This window comes from Vanessa tameamea, chromosome 6 (assembly GCF_037043105.1).
Source record: "Vanessa tameamea isolate UH-Manoa-2023 chromosome 6, ilVanTame1 primary haplotype, whole genome shotgun sequence".
NCBI lineage: Eukaryota > Metazoa > Arthropoda > Insecta > Lepidoptera > Nymphalidae > Vanessa > Vanessa tameamea.
Window position 1 is genome coordinate 3,349,401 of NC_087314.1, and position 25,277 is coordinate 3,374,677.

General features: G+C 30.7%; 1 protein-coding gene across 1 annotated transcript in view; it reads right to left on the reverse strand.

The window, feature by feature from the left end:
* Nucleotides 1–3,630: 3,630 nt before the first annotated feature.
* LOC113393448 (uncharacterized) overlaps nucleotides 3,631–25,277 on the reverse strand; it is a 299,052-nt gene continuing 277,405 nt past the window's right edge. Inside the window, exons 9-10 of the mRNA XM_026630334.2 lie at nucleotides 5,502–5,568; nucleotides 3,631–3,940 (exon numbers count right to left, since the gene is read on the reverse strand). Of these exons, the coding sequence (XP_026486119.1) occupies nucleotides 3,925–3,940; nucleotides 5,502–5,568 (83 nt within the window). The 3' untranslated portion in view covers nucleotides 3,631–3,924. The remainder of the gene's footprint in view (nucleotides 3,941–5,501; nucleotides 5,569–25,277) is intronic.

Here is a 25,277-nt window from a genome sequence, read left to right on the forward strand (position 1 = left end):
ACTACACCCGCCGGTCGGATATCCGCACTTGTACACTCTGAAATTCCGCCATAATACCTGTAATTCCAGTAATTTCGACGGTAAGCGGACGCCCAAGGATTGCGTGGGACGTTAAATTTTATACACTGTTATCTGAGCTGTTTTGCACTTGAGCGGTGAGATTATCTATTGTGGTCCTTCCTTTATGGTAGAAACTACTAAAGTATATTGGTATATACATATATAGTATGCAGGTTTATAATAGTTCAGAGAAATCTAGGAAGGATACAAGATATAGGTTTATGATTGTATTAAAACTAATATAATATTTATATCTATAACTATAGTAATATTTTGTACTTACTTATACCTTAACTAAGGAAAAAAAAATTAATAATATTAGGTCTTTACCAAAACGTAATCGTTAGTTTATCATCATTTGCTTGAATAGTATATACAGTAAGTGGTTTACCGTGCAGCCACTATTTTTAGTATTCTATTTATATAAATACTTTATTCTATATTTTTTATAACTTTAATTTAATATAAAAAACATAGTCACAGCTCGTCAAATTACCACAGGCGTTTTCAATTCTTAAGAAGGCGACATCACTCCATTGCGATTCGGTGGATTCATAAGATTCATAATTATGTTCCATATGATCCATAATCAAAGGGCTCCTAATACTTGAGTATAAAAGAAAAAAATGCCCCGACTATATACGGGTACAATAAATATTTTTTGTTATAAAGAAATTTCACTGTAATTCGATCGCCGTGCCACCTACCATGACTAATAATAACAACCTACTCGAAACATATCCAAAACAATCATCAAAATCGGTCGAGCCGTTTAGGAGTTCAGTGACATAAATACGTACAGAAGAATAATTAAATATAGATAAGGAATAATTTCATTAAATGAAACCACGGTATAGTCCTCCATTAATTTATTCAACGTTTTCAAAAGAAATTGCATTACCTTTGAGCAAAACAATAGAGTTAGAAACGCCTCGTATAAAATTTATCTTTTAAATAACAAAAATTCTATACACACTGCTAATACGAAATAAATTAAATTAAACAAAAGTTTAATATACAATATGTATTCTATCAATCGTTTTAGGTAATGTATTCGTTTATTTATTTTTCTACATGTTGAAATAAACCTATGTATATTTTATGTTATATAATGTTTTATTTATAATATAGTAATTACATCCACATTTTGTGATATATTAGCGGATTTTAAAATGTTCGAATTTTTTGAATTATTAATAGTTTTATCTCGATCAATTCATTTTAAGAGATTACTTATACAAATATTGTCTACTTCCATAGTACATACAATTATTTTAATGGATCGACATATAAACTCAAAATGTGCCCAAACGCCAATTCGGTCACCAGTGTAATCTGATCCGTGGCGAAATATAGCAATTTTGTTTTTGGAGGTCAAGTTATTCATGCGCTTTGTGTCGCGTGGTCATAGTTTTTAGGTTCTTAAGTAATATGCGTACGTACGGACATATGTTATGCAGACCTATTTTATGTGACACTGTTTTGAGAGGGGCACTTCTTGAGTTTAGACAACGATGTTTCAAAGTATCGCCTTTCACGTTCGGCATATTAATCTAAATCCAGCATTAAATGCTAAAACTTTGTACAGATTGTATTTTTAAGAGCAAAATTCATTTACTTAAATACATTTGAAATATTTATCTTGCAAAACGTATTTTAAAATTTAAAAGTAACGAAGTAAAACTGTGAACAAAATCCTTTTATTATTGAGCAATGGTACCTTAAACTTATTCACTAACCGATCTCACAAATATGTCGAATTTATTTCGTACTTTGATGACAACTGTCTTTGATTGTCAGAAAGTCAAAAGTCATCATACATTTGACTTTCTATTTGAGTTGTTAAGATTTCATATTTTTTTATTTAAAAAAATCGTAAACATTTTATTTTATAGTCATGTTACATCGTGTTTTGTTTTTTGATTTCTTGGAGTATTAAACCAACTTGAGACGGTATTACAGGATTCAAGATGAAAACCAAGTTCTTTAATAGTCATTATTAATAGTATGGATATTTCATAACTTTCAGTAACTCCAACACTACCAACATCAAATGAACATTCTTTCGTTTTATGTTTCTCTGTTTATTTTTATTCAAGTTTATTATTATTATTATTATTTAATTAGTAATTACATCGCCTCGGGGTTCGTGACCTCTATAATCCTTATAACAATCTGATTAGTAATCGAACACAGAAGGATACTTAACATCTTGGTAACATCAGACGATATGATAGCGTATGAATACAGTATATCTGTGGTATTTCATGTGTGTGCGTAGATAGAGCTGAGATTGCGTTTTTAATGTGTGCGTTCACAACGACGTGAATAAATATTGCTTTAGTAGTGACGTTATTTTGTAATGTACGTATGTATAAGCTTCTGTCTAAAAATGACAGACTGCTTGATTTCACGCGTTTGACATCTCTTGTTTGTTTAATACTCAAACCATTGATTTTTATACCATTCATTATATATCTCGCTGGCACAATATAACTGTTATAACTATATGTTTTCATATTATACGTATAGTGAAATACAGAAATACTACATTTATTTAACGCATTGCAAAACAGTAACCTTTCGCCAAAAAAAAAAATGGACATTACATCGTAATACACAATAATATTACATGTTATAAAGCATGTTATTATTAAATAAAATATATTTAACTTATTATCAATTGTACAATTTAATCAGATTTATAATTCCTTAAAAACAATGAGAAATATACACATCTAACATATGATGTCATTAATACTATTATATACGCTTAGCTATTGTTATTATTTAAAATTATTAATAATTTCATCTCTTTTTTTTTTAATTCATAAGACAAAGACCTTAATAACATTGTTTAATAGACTACACGGGAATGCGTTCTCTATGACATTTTTTGTTAACTTTAGAAGTTTTTTTTTTAATTACAATCTGTAGTCTATCGTACATAATCAATAAGGTAACGATTACTTCTACTATTCTACACATCACAAGACAAGAATGTTAAATTTACCAAAGTCACCCGAATTCATGGCTAAATTTATATATTACATATTTATTTACATATGATGCTTTCGTTTTATTTAACTATATAATTAGACAAAGATATTCACATTATACAATTCCATTAATCCAATCTATTCGTTGTTTGTGGAAATAATAATGATATCATGAAAAAATGATATATATTTATTGGAGATTTTTTTTTACTTTACCGACTACGATTTTCAGGAGGGTAATGCGTTTCTTTTTCTTCGTTTGTTTGTTACAATTTAGTCTCTTGACCAATTTTGTTTTAAGATTCTTACAGTTTTCGAATGACAGTCTTATGAAATCAGATAAAGCAATCGGTTGTCAGATTTATTGTGTTTCTGTTGCATGACTTTTCATTTCCTTAATAATATTTATATTTAGCGTATTACGTTTTCACAAACAACCCTTGATACATCTCTGGAATTAACAAATTAAACTTTATACGCTAGTGTCAAAAGGTCGTATGTAAAAATTAAAATAGCAACTGCAAAAACTTGTGTAATTAAATTTTTCGTCATATTATTACTTCATTAGGCTTTAAAAGTATCATTTGGTATAAATAGTAATACGAATTTTATACTAACGAAACATAGAAAAATAATAAGTTTTATGTTCTCTTTTTAAGTATCATATAACTTGTACTTACGACCTTTTACATTACCAGCAAATAGCTCGGTCACAAAACAAAATAAGAAGTAAAATATATAGAAATAAATCTTTATTTAGATTAACAACTAATAATGCGACCTTTATATGTCACGTGGTACATTTGTTTACACAATTTAAAAAATCTATATACAAAAATTTCGCTTATTCGCCTCAGGCTTGACATCATCGCAGGATATCTCTGGAATAAAAACAAATGCAATATAGTAAACAATATTATTATTTATATAGTATTATCCTTAGAAATAAAGGACGTTCTTCAAATATATATATTTTTTAATTTATGTCAGCATCTACAAAGATTTTTTTAGAATTAAAAGAAGACTGGTTACTAACTAGCCCATTACAAATCTTTATGCAAAGAGAGAACCGAACAGCTCAACACAAATCAAATTTCAAATAACCAATTTTTTTTTAAATATATGTAGGCGATCGGGCCTGTGGGCCACTTGAGGGTAAGTGGACACCACTGCTTACTGACATTGGCGCTCTAAGAAATAATAACCGTTCCTTAGACAGCCAATGCGCCACCAACAATGAGAACTAAGATGTTATGTCCATTGTACCTGTAGTTACTCTGGATCACTACTCTATAAGTATTTCCTGTTTGGCGGTGGTTTTTTATATGTCTATCCAATATAAACTATTGGATAGACATATAAAACTAATGTTTTATATATAGGGTTTTGTATTTACTTTGCATTATGCATATGGGGATTACAATTATCGCAAATAATAACCCCTATTACCTTCTAACGGGAATACGTCGAATTACCAATAACCCTGTATATAACAATTCTAACGACCGTGGAAGGGTTTGACCACCTTAAGATAATAGTCTCAGATGTTAGATACAAAAATATCACAAGTGAAACTTAGTACGTGGAAAATTACTTAAGACATTTTATCTTCCAAGACAATAACAATTAATAAAGCATTTGAACTAATTTCAGGGAGGTCAAATGAGTTCGAATGAATATAATTGATTGTCTTATCATTTCAGATAACGATAACAATGCATTATATAATTAAATAATCTCAATGTACTTACTCAATTAGTGTAAATAATTGCATTTGTATTTAATAAACGAATTAATTATTTTAATAAGGATGCTGCAGATGTAAAAATCCATAAATATATGTGGTGCAATAAAAAACAAGGTTTTGTTACTGAATTGAGTATCTCTTGTTATCATTATTATAATGATTTAAATTATTGAAGTATGTTATATACGCGCTACGCACACAGAAGGGAATATAGTGTGGAACAGCAAGGGATTTACATGGAGTTGAATTATAATTTTAATGGAGCAATGCCCTTAGTAAGTAGTAGTAGAAATAAACACATTTGACATTCAATTGATTCGATGTCACCGGTCGAGACCTTAAATTTTTTATGATATTCATTATAGATTCGCGGATAAAATGGGTTTTTGAATGTCAGCGAAGTTGGTATCTGAACTTTAGCAGTGAAATTAAAATGGATAAAAGTAGTTAAGTGTAATAGTATTGTATTATATTTAATTATATATTAATCAGGAACTGTCTAAATTGTTAAAGTCGCTTTCGAGAAATCAAAGACATTTATAGTCGCATAAAATAGATAAAAAAATATAGATAAGCTTGTCGAAATTCGTATTGAGCTGAAAATATGGAGCTCCTAATCTATGGTTAATTGAAAAGTCTGTCTTGACTGGAGTGATTTAAATAAATTTAGGTCTTAACCAATAATTTTAAATTACCTTAAAATATTCGTGATAGCGAATGAAGTGCAGATCACGATTAGCATTGAAGAGGCAGCTGCCGGACCTGTTGACAAGAAAAAAATATATCAACTACCTATATAGATTTTACTCGATTACACCGGCTGAATATTGGGTTATGAGTTTAACAATTGTATTGACAAAGGTGTCATAGTTTCGTCTTCTAATTCCTTTTTGTCATAGGCTTCATCGTCTTACGATTCCTTGTCTTGTTAAATTGTGTATTTGACTTTCACAATGTGAATAAAAAATAACAGTGGTATTAACATTGATATGACGCATGTTTTTCAGAATTTACTGATTTGGAAAATGTATAACGTAAATAACAGTAAATAAGCAAGTAAATATCTCAATGCCGTATTGAACATATGTTTTGCAGGTTATCCGCTGACGCTGCTCAGATTTGCAAAATAATCCACGCCTATAGGAGAAAGCCTGTTGGGAATTCTATAAGCGGCGCTTTCTCATTTGAATTATGCCGTTATAGAAGCCAACCCATTACAATTCGATATATAACTAATAAATCAAAAACGTTTTATAGACAAACACAGTTATCTCACTAACCTACTAACCACACACACCCGAAGAAGATTGATATTTCTTTTTTTATTTTTGGTTTTGATAAAGACTTTTTAAAAAAAAATTTAACATGCTGCGCCAACCCCAAGTAAAATTGGGATAACGGCAGGAGGATGATGATGATGAAAGACTTTTTTATTTGTTTAAATTTATGTTTATATCAATTCTCGCATATAGAACTTATGAGATTACATGTTATGAAAGAGCGAAGTCTCCTGCTACAGGTTTTCTATATCCTACTAGAAAGTCCTCAATCTCACACATTAGAATGTTAAAAATAAATGAATAAACATATTATATATTATTATATTATAAATATATAATCAGTTATTGTTTAAAACGCAGAACCTACCTAAATAAGCTTGCCTCGCTTTACTTTGACTGACTTCTTTTATTATATTGTATAAAAAGGTATTAGTTAAATATCAAAGCAATGTATGAAAATTAATTATATATTTGCAACGATTTCACTTTTTCAAAATTAAGAAGTCCTAAGTGTGACGTCACATTATCATTGCTGGTTCGAAAGTACATTGAATAACCGATTCTAACTAAAAGAGAAGTAAAGTAAAATAAACAACTTTGACATTTAATTGACGCGATATCACCGGTTGAGATCGTGAATAATCTATGAAATTTATTATGGATTCGCGAATAAAATGGCGCTTTGAATCTTGGCGAAGTTGTTACCCGGACTTTAGAAGGAAAATTTAAGTAGATAAAATTATTTTAGTGGAATAGTGTGGTATTCATTCAGTCATTCAGTCCATAATATAGTAGACCTCCAAATCGCATGGAATATGTAAATCTAATCTTTTTTTTTACTCTTTCTGAATCTCGAACAGAGATGGAGTGGATCAAAATCAAAATATACTTTATTCAAGTGAGCTTTTACTAGCACTTTTGAATCGTCATTTTACAAACTATATTAAGTTAAGCTACCACCGGTTCGGAATGTAGATCCTACCGAGAAAAACCTGCAAGAAATTCAGTAGTTACTCTTTTTCAACAATTATTATACAAAGTTATTTAACTACTTAAAGCATATATAAATGTATTATATATCCTATAAGTAGTTTATAGTATTAGCTCTATGCCTTTCTATCATCTATATTGAATAATATGTTTTTTTTTAAAGTGAAAACTTTGTTTGAAAAAAACCTTTCAAATTTGGATAGACGGTTTATGTTACACGGCTCTTTATTAAAGGTTATTTAAGGTACTACCAGATGTTACCAAGTGATCCTCGTGTAATAAACTTTATGAAATGATTTATAGATTCAGATGTCGCAATTTTATCAGAATATTTTAACAAATATCTCTATCCTTACACTGATTAGAGGAGCTTCACTACCAAAACAGAACTTTAGAATTAAAATGCAGTATTGCATACATTGAAACAAAATTCAAATCATGTACAAAAATATCTTGTATTAAAACAGACTCTTATTTATAAGAGGAAACTAGTACGTAAACTTCTATACAAATTTTGATCTCACATTTATTTCCCTTAGGGTATAGATTTTCAAAACTCCTCTGTAAAATATTTCAAGTCCATATGATATAAGTTTTCCGTCAGTCGGTCAGTAAGTATTAGAATTATTTTGTTCATTTTGGAAACATAATAGGCCGTGAACACCAATTGATGCAATTTTATTATACAAATCCAGATAAAATATATCTTACAGTTTATCTGACTGTGGGTCAATGGGTAAGAAAACGGTTATGATGAAGTTTTGTTGTATTGCAATTTGAGGAGTGAGTTAGTCTGTACTACAACACACAAGAGACATACAATCTTAGTTCCCATAGTCGGTGGTAGATTGGCGATGTAAGGAATGGTTAAAATTTTTGACGGCCTCAATGTCCATATGACTGTCCGACAGCAATAGTTATGAAAAAAAAAAATTGTGAGCTCGCGATTGATTTGTAAATATACATAATACATTTTGTATCATATAATATTGAATTTCAAGATTAAATTCACGCGCAACGTTTCTTAGTGCACATTTCTGCCGCCAAATGGTTTGATTTCCGACACGAATACTGAGTTGCACGTGCTTTAAATTTTTGATCTATAAAATGGTCACTATCGTCCATAAACACTGGATATGCAATAAATAATAACCAAATCTTATATCGTGTGTGCTTTTATTATTACACTAGCTATTAAGCCAAAATAAAGTATGGATACACAATTGAGGACGATAACCGACCAGATCAGGTAGGCAACACAATACTTTCTTAATACAAGGTCGCGATTTCAGAATTAGGCAATCCAGATTGTCTTCTTGATTTGCCACGTTTATTAATGGCAGATTCTTGAAGGACATAATAGTAAAAAAATATGACAAGTGACGGAATCAAGTTTGACATATCTGTCAACACAAAGGCTTTAGAGATGATAACTCTCGTCAATAGATTTAATACTTCGATTTCTTATTTATGTTGTTATATAATTGTAGTTGAGACTTTATGTAATTTAATTCTTTAGAAAGAGTAGCTTATATAAGTTTTTTGTCATTTATTCGTAGAATCCAAATACCAAACTGTTTTTTTTTATGATATAGATTGGCGGACAAGCAAATGGGCCAACTGATAATGTAAGTGGTCCACATCGCCAATGCGCAACCAATCTTGGGAATTAAGATGTTATGTCCCTTGTTCCTATAGTTTCACTGGTTCGCTCACCATTCAAACCGGAACACAACAATACTGAGAACTTTTAATCTTTGTAATAATCTTGTAAAATGACGATTCAAAAGTACTTTTAAGACTACTCGAATATAGTTTATTTTAGTTTTAGTTTTAAATTTTTAATAGATCGTATCATTATCTATTGCGTGTTAAAACTCGGGCAAGCACTAGTGAATTTTCATGTACATCATCTGTATTTTTAATTTATCTTCCCGGCAGTGAAGAAAACTGTCGTAAAACAAGTTGATCCACCGATCCGCACTGGAAAAGCGTGATGTATGATCTTCTATCCTTATCCTCAATCAGATATGAGACCTTAGGCCAGCAATGGGAGATATACATGCTTCTTGCTTACTTTAATTTTTTTTCAAACTATAATCCTCAATAATGATCGGCTCGTTTTACGCTCTAAGTAGTTTTCTTTAAAAGGGAAAATCATCGTCTGAAAGCTATGTACGGATTGCTTTTTTATTTAAATTTAAATATTTATTTAAAATACATACAACGTTAAAGCAAATAGCGTTTGAAGTAATACAATTATTTGTAATCTCGCTGCGCTTGATATCGTGTTCGGTCTTTAATAAGAAAATAGCTTCGGCTCCTTCAACAAATAGCAAATGTTGTTTTATGATAAAAGCAAATATAAGAAAGGAATACGCAATAAATACTTTTATATCTCGCTTATCCCCTAAACAAGCACACCGAATAAATAAACGTGGTTACAAATTGCTAACATATTTTGTGAAGAAAGATACACTGATACGAAGTTGGCACCTTAATATATAATAATTAATTTTAATTACTTCCATTCGATTGTACTAAGTTTGTATCGAATTTTGAATATACCTAAAGGGGTACGAGATATGGGGGTGCGAAACTATGCTCGGCAATAAATTTGATTGTATACACAAACCTAGTACAATCGAATCGAAATTATTAAAATTAATTATTGTACACCAGTTGTAGTAAGTATGGTTAATTAGCAACTTTCAGTTACTCAGGCTTGTTAGAAAATTATTTGAAAGATGTTGATTTTGTAGTGTCAACAACAAGTTCAACAAACAAACAAAGTTTCATATTCGTAAGTCAGTTATATATATTTATTTTTTTATTCTTATGGACTGACAGATATATATAAAATAACCTTAAAAGTGCACGATAATGATTTAAGATTTTAAATAAAATAATTTGTTTTTTTTTTTCATACATTTTGTAAAAAAATATTTTAATTTATTTAAACACCCATCACAAAATTCGGTGGCAATTCTTTTTCACGAATTAAAATTATTTATACTTCATTATTTTATATATTCTGCACAGAAAACAACGCAACGTGACAAGACCACGCTTTTTTGTCATGTTTTATAATCTCGAATCGAGTGCCTTATATTTTTTGTTAACATAAGATTTCAATTTATTCTATAAAGTTAAATGTATTTATTGGATTATACATTAATTCCTTTGAAATAAACTTATGATTGTTAAAAAGGAATTGTAATAAATATATTAAAATTACATGTAAATAAATTAAAATATTTTTTTACAAAATGTATAATTTTACACAAAAAAAAAAAAACAAATTATTTTATTTAAAATCTTAGATCAATATCGTGCACTTTTAAGGTTATTTTATATATATCTGTCAGTCCATAAGAATAAAAAAATAAATATATATAACTGACTTACGAATATGAAACTTTGTTTGTATGTAATTAGGCTATCGTCATTGCAAGCTATAGTAATATTTTAAGCATAATTATTTAGTATAGTTTAGTGTTTAAATGAAACTTATTGCCGTTCTTCGTAAATATAGATTCCGTTTTCTTTAGACACAATAATTATTTCACTAAGATTATGATGTTATGTCTCTTTCTTATCAGTTGGGATGAATGGAATAGGAAGTAGTTTATTTCAATGAGTTGATTTATAAACAATTATCAATAACTCTCAATATTGCATTTGTAAAATGTTTTTGATAGTATTAAGTTGGCTCGGTTAAAAAAAAAATACAATAAAAGTATTAAGTTTAAATTTTGTAAATGAAAAAAAAAGTATACAATTAAAAAAATATATATTTACAATATATATTTTTATAATATAAATTTATTAACTATTTTTATCAAATAGTTAATAAATTTAAAATTGGTTGTGTATCCGAATTTGTTACTGACCAAAGTAGTCGTCACCTTAGTTGAACCTTAAACACATAAATAATACGAAGCAATAACAGCACCGTCAGCTAACTGCGGCGTGCCACTGTTATTGCTTCCATCTACAAACCCCTATCCAGCCATCCGGGCCCCCTCCACCCGACCTCCGCCCAGAGTCACCCGTTCCTAATGCGACATTCTTACGTGACAACGATTTATCCAACATGTATTGTTCTCCCTAATTTATTGCGTTTTAAATTCGCTGAATTATATTCGGTGTTCAGCACAAAAAATTTGACCGTTTCTAACGGGATTTTGTCATATATTTGTAACGGGAATTCGCGGTCTTTCCTTTCGCAATGTCACGTTTTCGTATTGTATCTAAAATTTATATGTTACCCATTCTATTGTTAAATATTTATGTAAAAAATTATGATATTCTTTAAATTAATTTATGTAACGTATAACCAAGTGAGAACTAATTCATTCGCTATAATTTTATTGATCAGAAATTACCGTTATATACGTTGCTTAATGGCGTCACATTGCGTCTAGTCATTATTATTTTTTTATTAAAGAGTATGTAACAGTGATGGAAATATGCGGATGGCTAATGGGCCACCTGATGGTAAGTGGTCACCACCGCCCATAGTTATTAGCAATGTACAAAAAAATAACAATTCCTTATATAACCAATGCGCTATCAACCTTGGGAACTAAGATGTTATTTACCTTGTGCCTTTTTAATAGAGAACATAATTAAAAAAAAAACAAATAAAATTAATAAGTTATAATTACGTCATAATTTTTCACAACTTATTTTAACGATGTGGGATGCTGAAACCATTGATTGTTATGTGATTACAATAATGCTCACCCATGATGGATGATTCAGTCCATAGAGTTTACAAACTTACAAAAACATGTTAGACGCGATAAATAACTTACTTGATGGTAGAGTAAACCCGTCTGGGTAGATACCACTCTATCATTAGATATTCTTCGGTTTCGGCCTGAGTGAGCCAGTATAACTATAACCACAAGGGAGATGACATCTTTGTTCCCAAGGTCGTTGGGTTATTGGTGACATAAATAATATTTATTACAGGGCCAATGTTTATTGGCTCATTTACTCGTCCGCATATTATATCTATAAAAAATGTTTGATACGTATTCGAGGTTTGAATGTTTTTAATATGATAGTAGCTTTAGATTTTAATAATACTCACAAATGTTTAATATTGTAGATATTGTTTATTAAGTAAAGAGTACCGTAATATGGGTAATATAAAAATCTCAGTGGCAACAATTAGATAAGGTTTAGCGTATTTATTATACCACATGAACACACAGTTATTACCAAAGGAAACGCGATTGTAGGTCCATCCGGTCCTATATTTCTTACTTGGACCTTAACCCGGGAATACTGCGTGGGTTATTTACAAGACAGACATTAAAAAAAATGTTGTGATTTTTTGTTATTTGAGTCAGATGTCATAACAATAAAGCAACGGTGTGATACAAAAATGGATAAACAGAGAAATAAATGAATAAAACTTTGAATCGAACCAAAAATTATAGCTGTGACGTAATTAGTTGTGACGTAATTTAAGTTGTCTACAGATACTCTGCTCTAGTCTAGATATGTAAGATATCATTTTATAACAATCATAAGTTTAATCAAGTCAATTTTGTGGAAAAACAAGAGTATTTTGTTCCATGAACTGAAATATTAAAGTTAAAGCCCATTGTCACCAGCACCAAAATTAGTGGTTTGTGGAAAATTACAGCTTAACTGAGTGGTACTTGGTTCAAATTTAAAATTGCAATTGCAATTGCAATTCAATTTAGAAGCTTTACACTTATTGATTGTCAAATTAAACCCTATCGCCGGTTCACAACTCAAAAGAAAAAATGTGTAAAACCATATGAATTCAAATTATCTTCGAATGACATTTGAACTTCGTTATAATATCGAAAATATAGCGAGCGATGGCAGGTTAAATATAATTATGATCTCGGATAAAGGTCGGATCCGACATAATTATGTTGGTTCGTCCCGCCCTACGCCCTCTTACCAAATTTTCCTTTTATCTAACGGTACTACACGCGATTTTTATGGTAATTACACTTTTATCGTCATGTCTTAATTCAATTTTACCTCACGGAAGTTGTAAGTTACGATTAAGATTCGCCACGCTTATAATAAATATTTATTTGACAAAAAAACAAAAATACTCAAAATCAAAATATTCTTTATTCAAGTCATCATATCATCATCATCCTCCTGCCCTTATCCCAACTCTACTTGGGGTCGGCGCAGCATGTCTTCTTCTTCCATACTTCTCTGTCGGACGTCATCTCACTAGTAACATTCTTTCTAACCATATCGTCTTTCACACAATCCATCCATCGTTTCTTGGGTCGTCCCCTACCTCTATATCCATCCACATCCATTTTCAAAACCTTTCTCACAACATGGTCCTCATTCCTCCGCATAACATGCCCATACCAAGACAGCCGGTTTCCGGATAGCTTCTCGGTTACCGGTGCCACTTTCAAACTTCCTCTTATGTACTCATTCCTTACTCTATCCATTCGCGTAACACCACACATTCCTCTCAGCATTCTCATCTCCGCCACATGCAATTGTCTTATACAATATATTACAAGTAGGCTCATAAAATCACCTTTGAATCGTCATGTTACAGTGTTGAATTAAATTTAAAGCCACTACTGTTTTGGAAAATAGATTCTACTGAGAATAACCGGCAGGAAACTCAGTAGTTACTCTTTTCCACCATTTTAATTTAAATTAATACTAAGTCTACACTTTTATATTTTATATCTTATATATTTGGTATGAGCCTTAAATTTTTGAATAGGCCTTTTATACTTTTAATAACTATTTTTACTTTCATTTAAAGGTAAAGAGTTGAAATGATATCACAAATTTAATTTACCTTTACCAGAGAATACAGATTTTTCCAATTACATTAATAACATAAGAACGTTGCGTCAATTTATGTAAAGTTAATCTTCAGTTTGCATCGCTAGCATTTTCTAAGCTATATAAAACTAAAAGCAATTTCATAAGACCATAATCACAAAGTTACTGCCTAGTACGGAACTCTCATGCAAAGAAAATAGATGCCAAGTTTAAGATGAAATTAAATTCCACCAAATTCTTCGGTGCTTAGAATAATATTATATATTAACTTAAGATGAAATTGTTTGCCATAGAATTGAAAATTACATTGATTCATGTTTCTGAACGAAAATTAAATTAAAGGTAGTCCGTTTTGAATGTTTATACAAAAAAAAAATATATTAATATTATCAAAAAATTTCATAAAAAATTACAATTGATTACTGACAATCTAAAAAGAAATGAATTTTGGAAAGGTATAACATAAAGTAACACGAGCGATAGAATCTTAATTGATTTCCACGATTAGAAGTAATATTATATTAAGTAATTAATCATGTTTATGTTATAATAGCTAAAAAAAAATATGTATATGATTGTTAAATAAATGATGAATGCATACAATGATCACGATCTTAAAATTGCATGCTTGTGCTTTCTATAGGAACGTGTTTGTTAGTGCATATACTATAACGTTCACATTTATTTTGTTTTCCGTATGTTTGGTTATCTTGCTTTACTAAAAATTACGTCAACAATATATTTTAATTAAGTATGAGCCGAGATGGCCCAGTGGTTAGAACGCGTGCATCTTAACCGATGATTTCGGGTTCAAACCCAGGCAGGCACCACTGAATTTTCATGTGCTTAATTTGTGTTTATAATTCATCTCGTGCTCGGCGGTGAAGGAAAACATCGTGAGGAAACCTGCATGTGTCTAATTTCAACGAAATTCTGCCACATGTGTATTCCACCAACCCGCATTGGAGCAGCGTGGTGGAATATGCTCCATACCTTCTCCTCAACGGGAGAGGAGGCCTTAGCTCAGCAGTGGGAAATTTACAGGCTGATTATGTTATGTTTATTATGTTATGTTAAGTTTTCGAGGCAGGTCTTTGTCAACGTATCATAAATAACATTGTTTTTCTTTTAAGACATCCACGATTATAACGAACACGTTTTGAAAGCAAACAAATCCTGATCCTTCTAAACTGAGATTATTCGTCTTTTAGGACCCGTGACACGTGTTTAGCAATCTTAATTTGCGTTAACTGCTGAAGCGGTATTAGGAAGATTTCGGCTCAATCTCGCACGGGACCGTACATTAATCAAGGAGACGTATTTATGTGAGCTATAATGGGGTTAAGCGACAAAAATGAGTTCTTTGAAAGTAAATCATTCTTAGCGTTATTTTGTTTCTGTTATTTAATGTTTGTATGTATTTATGTACGAGTAGATGATGAAAGATTATGTCATTATGAGCTGTGATTTGATCTTTAATGGCTTACAAAAAATATTGAGTTTGATGCTCCTTTGGCTCAGTAGAATTTAAGTTCTGTTGTTTTTTTTAATGGTATAAATGGGCCACCAGGTGGTAAGCTCACCACTAGACATTGAAGCCGTAAAAAAAATATTCATTTCTTACATCCCTAATGCGCCACCGACGTTGGTAACCAAGATTTTATGTTTGGCTCACTCATCCTTCAAAACGGAACACATCAATTCTAAGTATTACTGGTTGACGGTAGAATATACGATGAATGGGTGGTACCCAGACGGGCTTGCACGGAGCCCTACCAACAAGTTGTTAAAGTCTACTCGAATAAAATATATTATAATATTGATATCCTTGTTTGTGCGCAAAAAAGTTTTTTATTTCTATGAATGCAAATAAATAAAAGTGAAGTGTTTGTCTGTTCAGTATATCATTTGTTATAAGATTACGTAGATATTTAATTATTCTAATTACATTCTTATATACGCTTATAAGTAGGTAAGTATAGTAACTGTCTTGTTTCCGTTAGTATTGTTAGCATTTTACACCGCAAATAAAACAGAATGAAATTGAATATCTAAAATTAATTATATATATACTCAAACTAATACTTTAAGTTTTTTAGTTTAGATTTAAAGATCTCTATTTTTCTCAAAAAGATTTACAAAAAAAAAAAAAACCACTTACATGAGACACACAATATTTATATGAATATACATTTGGATGGGATTAAACAGAGATATCACTACAATATATTAGTATTGCTTATATTAAATAAAACACAATACACTAACAGAGTGCGAAATATAAAAAAACATAACGAAAGTAGGACCAAATATTATCTGTAGTATCTGTCACTTTATTTAAAATATCAAACAGTATGATTTGTGATAATCTTGTTTACCAATTTACATCTATACATTAGTATATATAATATTATAAATGCGAAAGATACTCTTTGTTACCTCCTCAGGCTTAAACTGCTGAACTGGTTTACATAAAATTTCATATGGAGATAGTGAGTTTTTTTTTTTAATTTAGCCCTCGAGAGTGTAAAGTTTGGGGCGAAGGTTGTGAGTAAAATTTTATAAATTTCGCGCGGGTAAAGAATAAGCGTTCAGGTTGTATTAGATAATATCAATATATTTAAAAATGCATTATACCGTCTGACTCATTATCAACGAACACCTTAAACTGTCAGTCATACAGACGTTTCGGAATTTAGAGACGCATTAAGAATCCATTTCGCGAAATTTAGATTTGTAACCGAGCTTCGCACCCTTCAATCTTGAACTACATCCAATCAACCCGAGCCGTTCAAAATGTCATTATTTTTAGTACACAAAGACAAATGGATATTTTCATAGACATTTTTCAGATGAGACAAATAAGAAAAGAAAACGCACATATATTTTTAATTAACGCAAAATAAACCTTTAACTATTGATATAAAACTTTTTAAATTTACGATAACATGTAGCTTCGGGGCAAACAAAGGATGGATTACGATTTATTTAGTTCATTAAAGTTTCATTGTTAAATATAGCGCGAGAAAACGTTGTCAAAACTATCACAAATATAAGAAAGCTTTAAAATGTCTACAGAAAGTGTAGTTACCTTACTATTATAGATAAGTCACGGCTATTACGTTTGAAGATGGGATTACTTATAACCTTGTAAAAATTTTTAGGAGCTTGTATATTACGATTGTCTCCGTATATAGCAGCATTTGGAAACACAAAAGAAATCTAAAAGAACTTCATTACGATTTAACACTTCATTTCGTTTAGCGATGTACTTGGTGATAGGGAATTGTGCAAACCCGTCAAACAAGAAAACTTAGTATTGTGGTTCTGATTTGAAAGGTGAGTAAGCCAGTGCAACTAAAGGCACAAGAGAAATAACATCTTATCTCATAAGATTGGCGGCCCGTTGGCGATTTACGGAACGTTTAATATTTTTTGTCTATCGGCGGTGGTGATCACTTCCCATCAGGCGGCTCATTATCTCGTCTGTTTACCAATATTTTAAAAAGAAAAAAATATATCGTTGTTATACAGCATCGGTATGAATTAATTAACGTTATATAATTATTTAAATCGGAACAGTTCTGGAGCCAAAACGCTTCATAATATTTATTGACATAGATGTTAAGGCCAAAATTTGTATCGATAAATTTTACGTAGCCAAAGTTGCATACAGAAAAAAAAACACTTAACGAATCGAGGGGAACAAATGAAAAAAGTTAGTTAGGGGGCAAAGACAAAAAGGAAACAGCTAACCTAATGGGTCCAAGTTCGGAAAACACTTTGGCTAAACATTTGCTAATGGAAATGGAAGGGAGCCAGCGGTGGTGGAGTGTAACGGTTGATTCACTTGTTTTTTACACGCATTGCGTATCCGATGCCAAGTTCGCGAGTTAAATGTAGAAACACACTGATGTTAAGCGGTCCTATTGGTATTTCGTGACAGCAATTATGTTTTCTTAATTATATGTAAATAAGTTTTGCATTAATGTTAAGAGTTGTAGTTCGTGTCCTTGACAATGACCACGACGAGACCATATAACTTCTATTTGTATATCACCCTAACGTAACCGTAAAGTATAACGATTACAGATATTTGTTTAATAATATGTATGTCTTTTCATAATGTGTTTCTACTTCTTAAGTACATTTATATTTACATGTTATAATATGATCGTTGCGAATTTAAATCTTTCACAGATTTATTTCAATATAAGCGACATTTCTTTATAGCACGAGCAGGACGCAATGTTCACGTGTATAGATAAAATATTTTTTTAATGTGACTTTCGTATTAAAATAGATTAAATTAATATACCAAAGTTAATAACATCCAGTAAAAATCGGGATCGAGTAAAAGTTAAGTCTGTTTCAACCTTAACAGCTAGAGGCACTTGACACTTATGTAAAGTGATTTCGGAATTTATTTCTGCAACTCAAACGGAGAAAGAGGGACTCTATAGAGGAGTTTATCTTTTAACTTTATTTCCACTAATTGGCGTTAAGTTTTCGATGTAAATGTCCTTTGTCAAACTTGTTAAAATTTGCGACTGTTTCAGTAACTTAAAAATATCGCCTTAGTTTCGAGTTTGTTCGTAAAATATGGAAGGTTTTTTAAACCATTATAGAAAAACAGGAAAATTTGTAAACTCTCTCGTCGATTGGTTACAAAGCAAACATTAATCAGAATTGAGATTATTGTTCCAACTTTGCGACTAAAAAACTGGAAAAGTAATAATTCAAGAGGTCGCGATCAGGTGCTCTTAACTGCCCTGATTTACTTGCCAACTTGCTAACTCTCGAATTTGTTTTTTTTTTTCTAGTAGCTTATGAATAAAAAAATTTTGGCAACACTCAACGTCAATTGATGTATCTGTTTTAAATTGTAACGGTTTTATTCCATCTTACAGTTATAATAAATGCTAAAGTTTGAATGGATGGATGGATGTTTGTTATTTAATCACACCATAACGGTTCAACTGATTTAAAGGAATATAGTCTGGGAAAGCACATAGGATACTTTATATACCTAACGTCTAAACACCACCCATCTCCCCGTTCCACAGGAAGCCGCGAGCAGAACCTAGTCATATATAAATTTTTATATCCCTTATTTAAGAATAATAATTCTGTGGTTCCAGCAGAAACAGCTTTTACAGATCTGAGTTTCATTTTCTGATCTAGTATAATTTAACATTCTGATTATATTAACCAAATAAATACACTTATATTAGATCAGGTCAAAAATGTATTGTGATATATCCGGATATATGGACACCCTGTTGAGTTTTCAATTCGGTGAAATATTTCAACAGTCGTGCCAATTGTCAGAGTATTGTAAATGTTATTTTGTTTTCTGTTTAGTATTGAATATTATTGGGAAAGAATTTTCGGTTATTTTTGTAAAGCTATTCTCGACCTTGAAAATAATATTCCTGAAAATTTTGCCAAAACAATGACACGAATAAGACGAAGAATGTTTAAGCCGTACGAAATTAATAGTTACGATATACTTGGACATTTTATCGTATTCAGTCTTTTAGCTCACTTTATTCGCGAATATAACAATACGTTACTTTTCATAAACAATACGTCCTTCTTTAGTAACAATTATGCATGTGTCAGATTAACCCTTAATTAAAATAAATAATTAATTAAAATTTATTTATTTCCTAATTAATTAAGAAATAAATAAATAATTAGACAATTACAAACAAGGCTTACACTATGTATTGTATGTTTTAATCAATTCTGTAATAACAATAATTTAATTTAAGTTATTTTTGAATTGTGTTTATAACATTGATATATATAATAAAAGAGGGTACTTTGACTTTTCTGTTCAATATTGTGAGTCACGTGATTTGTAGTGAGGCTTATATAAGCGATGGAAGCTCGGTACAGAACACTTTACTTTTACTTTTCACTTTGATCCTGGACCAGCAAGTTGCTGCTAACATTTAAGGTATGATATAATTTTGTGATATAGTATAATTGTTATTGCTTGTTAAATTATCGATGAATATATGAATTGTGTTTTTGCAATTATCAATATACAAAGTTAGTATTATATATACAAAGTTAGTATAATTGTATTTAACTAACATGACTGTATTTTTGGATATTGAAAAAGAGTAACTACTGAGTTTCTTGCCGGTTCTTCTCGGTAGAATCTACATTCCGAACCGGTGGTAGCTTTACTTTAAATAGTTTGTTAAATGACGATTCAAAAGTGCATGGTTAAATAAATATTTGTGTTTCATATATAATATTTTATTGTCTTATAACCTTAAAATATAATAAAATAATAAAGAAATAGAAATCATCTTAAAATATCCTGACATAATGTATTAAGTCTCTATAAAAAATCTAACACATTTAAATAAAATATTATTTAAGTAGAAATATTGGTAATGTTGGTTAAATTGTTGGTAGAAAGTTACGTAGGAGATGAACAATGTAGAGGAAAGTCTGAAAGATAAAACATATAGTTATTTTAAGCACTTCCTGTAAATAAACTTTATCGTTATCACTTTGTGATCTGCATCAATAAGATAGGGTTGAGGCATGATATGATATGAGTGATTATAACGTTCCATTGCATACGTCTTGCGGAAACATAAGCAATGACTAGCAGTGTATGGATCCCTTCTCGATATTGATAGTATACTTATACTAGCTACTGAGTCTCTTGCTGGTCCTTGTCGGTAGAATCTACGTTCTGTACCGGTGGTAGATTTATGTTTGGTAAATATTTCTGGTAGGTACAGATACATACTGGAAAAATGATGTTTAATAAAAAAGTGCAAAGTAGGAATATAACTTTAGTGTTATTCGAATAAAGTCAGAACGAGTAACTAATAAAAAAAAATCTTGTAAGAACTATGGTACATATATATAATATTCTTTATAGAAATCACGAGAATGACAGTCGACGGAATAGACGAGATTACATTTGTTGTAATAGATTTTTTTTTTTTTGTTATAAAGTTTCCCGTCAAAGGCATACAGTCGTTCCATCGGAAAACAATATTCAGTCAAAGAAAAATGTCTACCGAGAAATTTCTATAAATCAACTTCCTCAATAATATATATTCAATATAGACTGATAATGGAAACTATTTACTTTAGAGAACGGTTCAAGATTAACTTGGAAGTTTTAAGACATATTAAATTATTAATTCATTGTTATTTTGTTTTTAATTTAAACAAGGGAGAAGTAATTTTTTTTTGTTTTAATACATTTTCTACTAATAAAAAGTTGTATTTTTAATATATAGTTTATAATGTCAACGTAGATGTACGATCTGTCCACGTTTTTAATGCGAGTGCTGCCAAAATAATAGATACACAACAACTTTGTATGAAAGATTTTTCTGGTAGACATCTAAAATTTCCTCTGAGAAGCAGCGATATCATTATTTACCTTTTATATATAACTTTGATTATCGTAGATATCAATTTATATAAATAAACCATAACCTACAACTTCTCCTCAGTGGAGAAGGCGGCTTCAGTTCATACTGGCTTGATTATATATATCTCACAATTTATAATACACTTGTGGGTCGCCCGCGAAACTTCGCGTTTATTCAAAAGATCTTTTAGGAAACCTATGACAGTTTTTTGTATTGATTTCATCTCATTGTTAACTGCAAGTCACTCGTCTACATTTGGCGCCAAAATGATGACACCTTATTTAAATGACATTTTAAATGTCAAATAGTATACATTAGTTCAGTTGGATTTGGAGTTTGTCGATAACAATTTACTTTAATTTTGTTTACGTTTTTCATTTTTTTTTCGTATACAGTCGTAGTCCCGCTCTCTAGCCGGCCAGTAACTATGTTCCGCTCTTTAAAAATAATTCTTTGTTAAATTGTAACAATTTAGTAAATTGCAATCAAGAGTGCTCTTTATTTTTCTGTACATATACGGCCGGATATCATCAAAATGAAAAAAAAAAAACCTTTTTTATATGCAGCTACCATCCCATAATCACTGTGACAAAAATCGGCATACGCTATTAAAATATAAGATTAGTTACCTTAAACATTTATATATATATATATTGAACTTGTATAATCTTCTAATAATAGGTAAGTCTTTTCTAAATGCTTAGTTTACATTTATAATAAATTTCTTCTAACTGAGTGTATTTATAATTTATAATACATTAGTTACGTATTTAAATTTACCACAGATTTAATAGCATGGAAATAAAGCAAGGTTCACGTGTATGGATAGAATATGTGATTGTAATTGATTTTAATATGAGTTTCCAATTGAAATAGATTAAATTAATATAGTGATTTTAATCAGATCCAGCATAAATGGTGCTCAAGGAAACGACATTGGCAAGTCAATTTCAACCTTAACAGCTAAAAACACTTGGCACTTATGAAAAATGATTTAGGAACACTTTTAATTACACTAATAATTTATTACAACGATATATGGATAAAATAAAACCTATGTATAATTTGTAATGTTTTGAGTATATAAAGTGGTGACACGTTCTTAGTTATTGTTTACTATAACTAATATTAATATAAAATGAGATATCATTTATGAAATAGAGTAACTGATATTAACAATTTTTTGAGATAAAACCTTCATTTGTACTTAGAAATGTGTCGACAACTGAAATCTCAATCTAAAACATACAATTTAATAAAACATCCAAATTTCTAAGTCATAAGTTCCAAAATTGGCTATTAACGCAAAAAAGTATCAAGCGTGTATCGTGTGCCAGAAAAAAACGTAATACGTTCTTAAGCTCAATGTGAAACCTCGCGGAATGAAACTGGTCTGTTATCTCGCTGCCCGTCAATCTTATTGTCATTCAATTTGAATTTACGCTTAGACCGGTTTTTGCGCGACCTAACTTATGGCTACGAAACCAGCGGTGTATTGTAGTATTAAAAAAAGGTCTTGTTAAAGAAAAAAAATCTAAATGAACTTGAGTATTGGGAAATAAAAAAAAGAGTAGTAAAGAGTATTTTTTATCTTTTGCGATTATTAATGCCGAGCCGAGACGAGATGGCCCAGTGGTTAGAACGCGTGCATCTTAACCGATGATTTCGGGTTCAAACCCAGGCAAGCACCACTGAATTTTCATGTGCTTAATTTGTTTATAATTCATCTCGTGCTCGGCGGTGAAGGATAACATCGTGAGGAAACCTGCATGTGTCTAATTTCAACGAAATTCTGCCACATGTGTATTCCACCAACCCGCATTGGAGCAGCGTGGTGGAATATGCTCCATACCTTAGCCTCAACGGGAGAGGAGGCCTTAGCCCAGCAGTGGGAAATTTACAGGCTGATTATGTTTATGTTTATGATTATTAATTAATAATGAGAAGAATACTTTGGGAGGTGATATCAGAACAGTAATTGCCCAGACAAATAATGGACAGCGACGGTTAAATATACACAGATATATTTTGTACCTATATTTTTTTATGTGTGAGCAAATATTAGTACGATAGACTCTCTTTACTTTTAATCTGAAAAAACGATGGAACGATTAACCAGACTCGACTGGAAAGTGTTCGGACGTAGGTGCAACCGTTCTATGTGATTTTTGAGGAACAGTGATATGAACTGCCGTCTTTCAAACTTCGGATTGGTCTTGAGAATTTTGTGACAGAAGCAACCTATAATATATGTTTTATCCTCGGGAGTCCTAAATAAACAAGCCAATCAGAGCCTTATAAACCAACCACAAGAACAATCGGACAATTAATACAATGATGTCATTGTATTTGCATATGACATGTACCTAGTAATGCCATGTTTACAAATTCGACGTTTGGATATATTCACTAGAAACTAAACTCTGATGTAAATAAAATTAAAATAAGTTCCAAGCTATTCAATGGAATTGATAAGTAATCAAGTCTTACGCTGACGTCATTTGATGCTCTAAGTCATACGCTTATTCGTTTGAAGCTCGAAGTCTCAGTAAGAACCGTGGATGCAGTGCTAAGATACTTAGACTTCATAAATGTAACCAACCTAATTGTGTAATATCAGGTTCATTAAAAACAACAAATCCAAACGAAAAGATACACCTAAGACCTGACTGCTGTGGAGATATAGTCGAGAACAAAAAAAACCGTTATAAAGTCATGTCAATAAAACACAATATTGACGATGTGACTATTTATAATAGCTGGCGCCATTCAAAATAAAAATGTTAAAAAAGCATTTTATGTGAACACAACACAAAATTGCTTTTTTGTAAATTTAAGTATGTGCAGAAACCGTTCAGCCATCTCACGTAAAAATAGCAAAAGCTTGTTTTAGTAAAGTACTTACAAATAAATCACCTATTTTTTTAATAACAATATCAAGGCCTTTTTCGAGAGCAATTACTAATATTCCTGTTTTACCTTCTAATTAAGCATAAAGCTTGCACTTGGAGAGGAGACGACAATAGTGAAAACCCAGGGTCGAACCCCTAACTTTGCGCTGGTGACGTTTAAACTACATCAAATCTAAATAAATTCCATAATAAGATAAAATACTCTGAAATACACAAGACCAGACAATATTATTTCTAATATATTTAACTTCGAACAATTGTTTTAACTTAAATAAAATTACACGTTGATTTATAGCTAAGTTCATGGCCCAACCCTCATCTGTTTTAGGAAAGGAAAAAAGTAACATTTGTCACTGCATCGGAATCTGTTGAATTAGATGCTTCAGAGGTTCAAGTGACGGGAATCTGAGCTCAATTTTTTTGTTTCTGTCAAATTACGTCCAACGTACATTGAGCTTTGTCATTGTACTTTTGTAAGGGTAAAGTAGTTCTTGCATGATTGAATTTTAGTTTATTTTGTTTCATATAATTTAATTATTGTAAATGAATGTATTGGATACTATGTGACTGATCGAAAAAAAAAAAAACTTTTGCAGCTAAAGTCGTCCCTAATATTAATATTATCGTCACGCTCTATTGTAATTTAGATTAGATATGATTAGACGTATCTATTATTTATTTATTTCTTAATTCTTATTCCTTTTTGGGTGGGCTTGAAGAAATATATTTAAGGGAAATACATTCCATTTGTACTTTTTGACCCTTTTTATTTATGTTTGCTTGGTCGATATAATCGCTAAATATACGGCCGCAGAACCAGATGTCCTGGATTCAAACCCCAAATTTGCCGTCTTATTGGATTATGAAAAAGAGGGAATAAAGAATGCAACTGTGTTTGCGGTTGTTGTTGTTGGTTGTTGTTGGAAGGTCTCTTTTGAGATTGGCGGCCGTGGCCGAAATTGGTTAGGTTGACATCATTATTATAATTTATTATGTTTTATACTAGTAATTAAGTTATAAGTTTTCTTGTTTCTCTGAAGGATCAAATC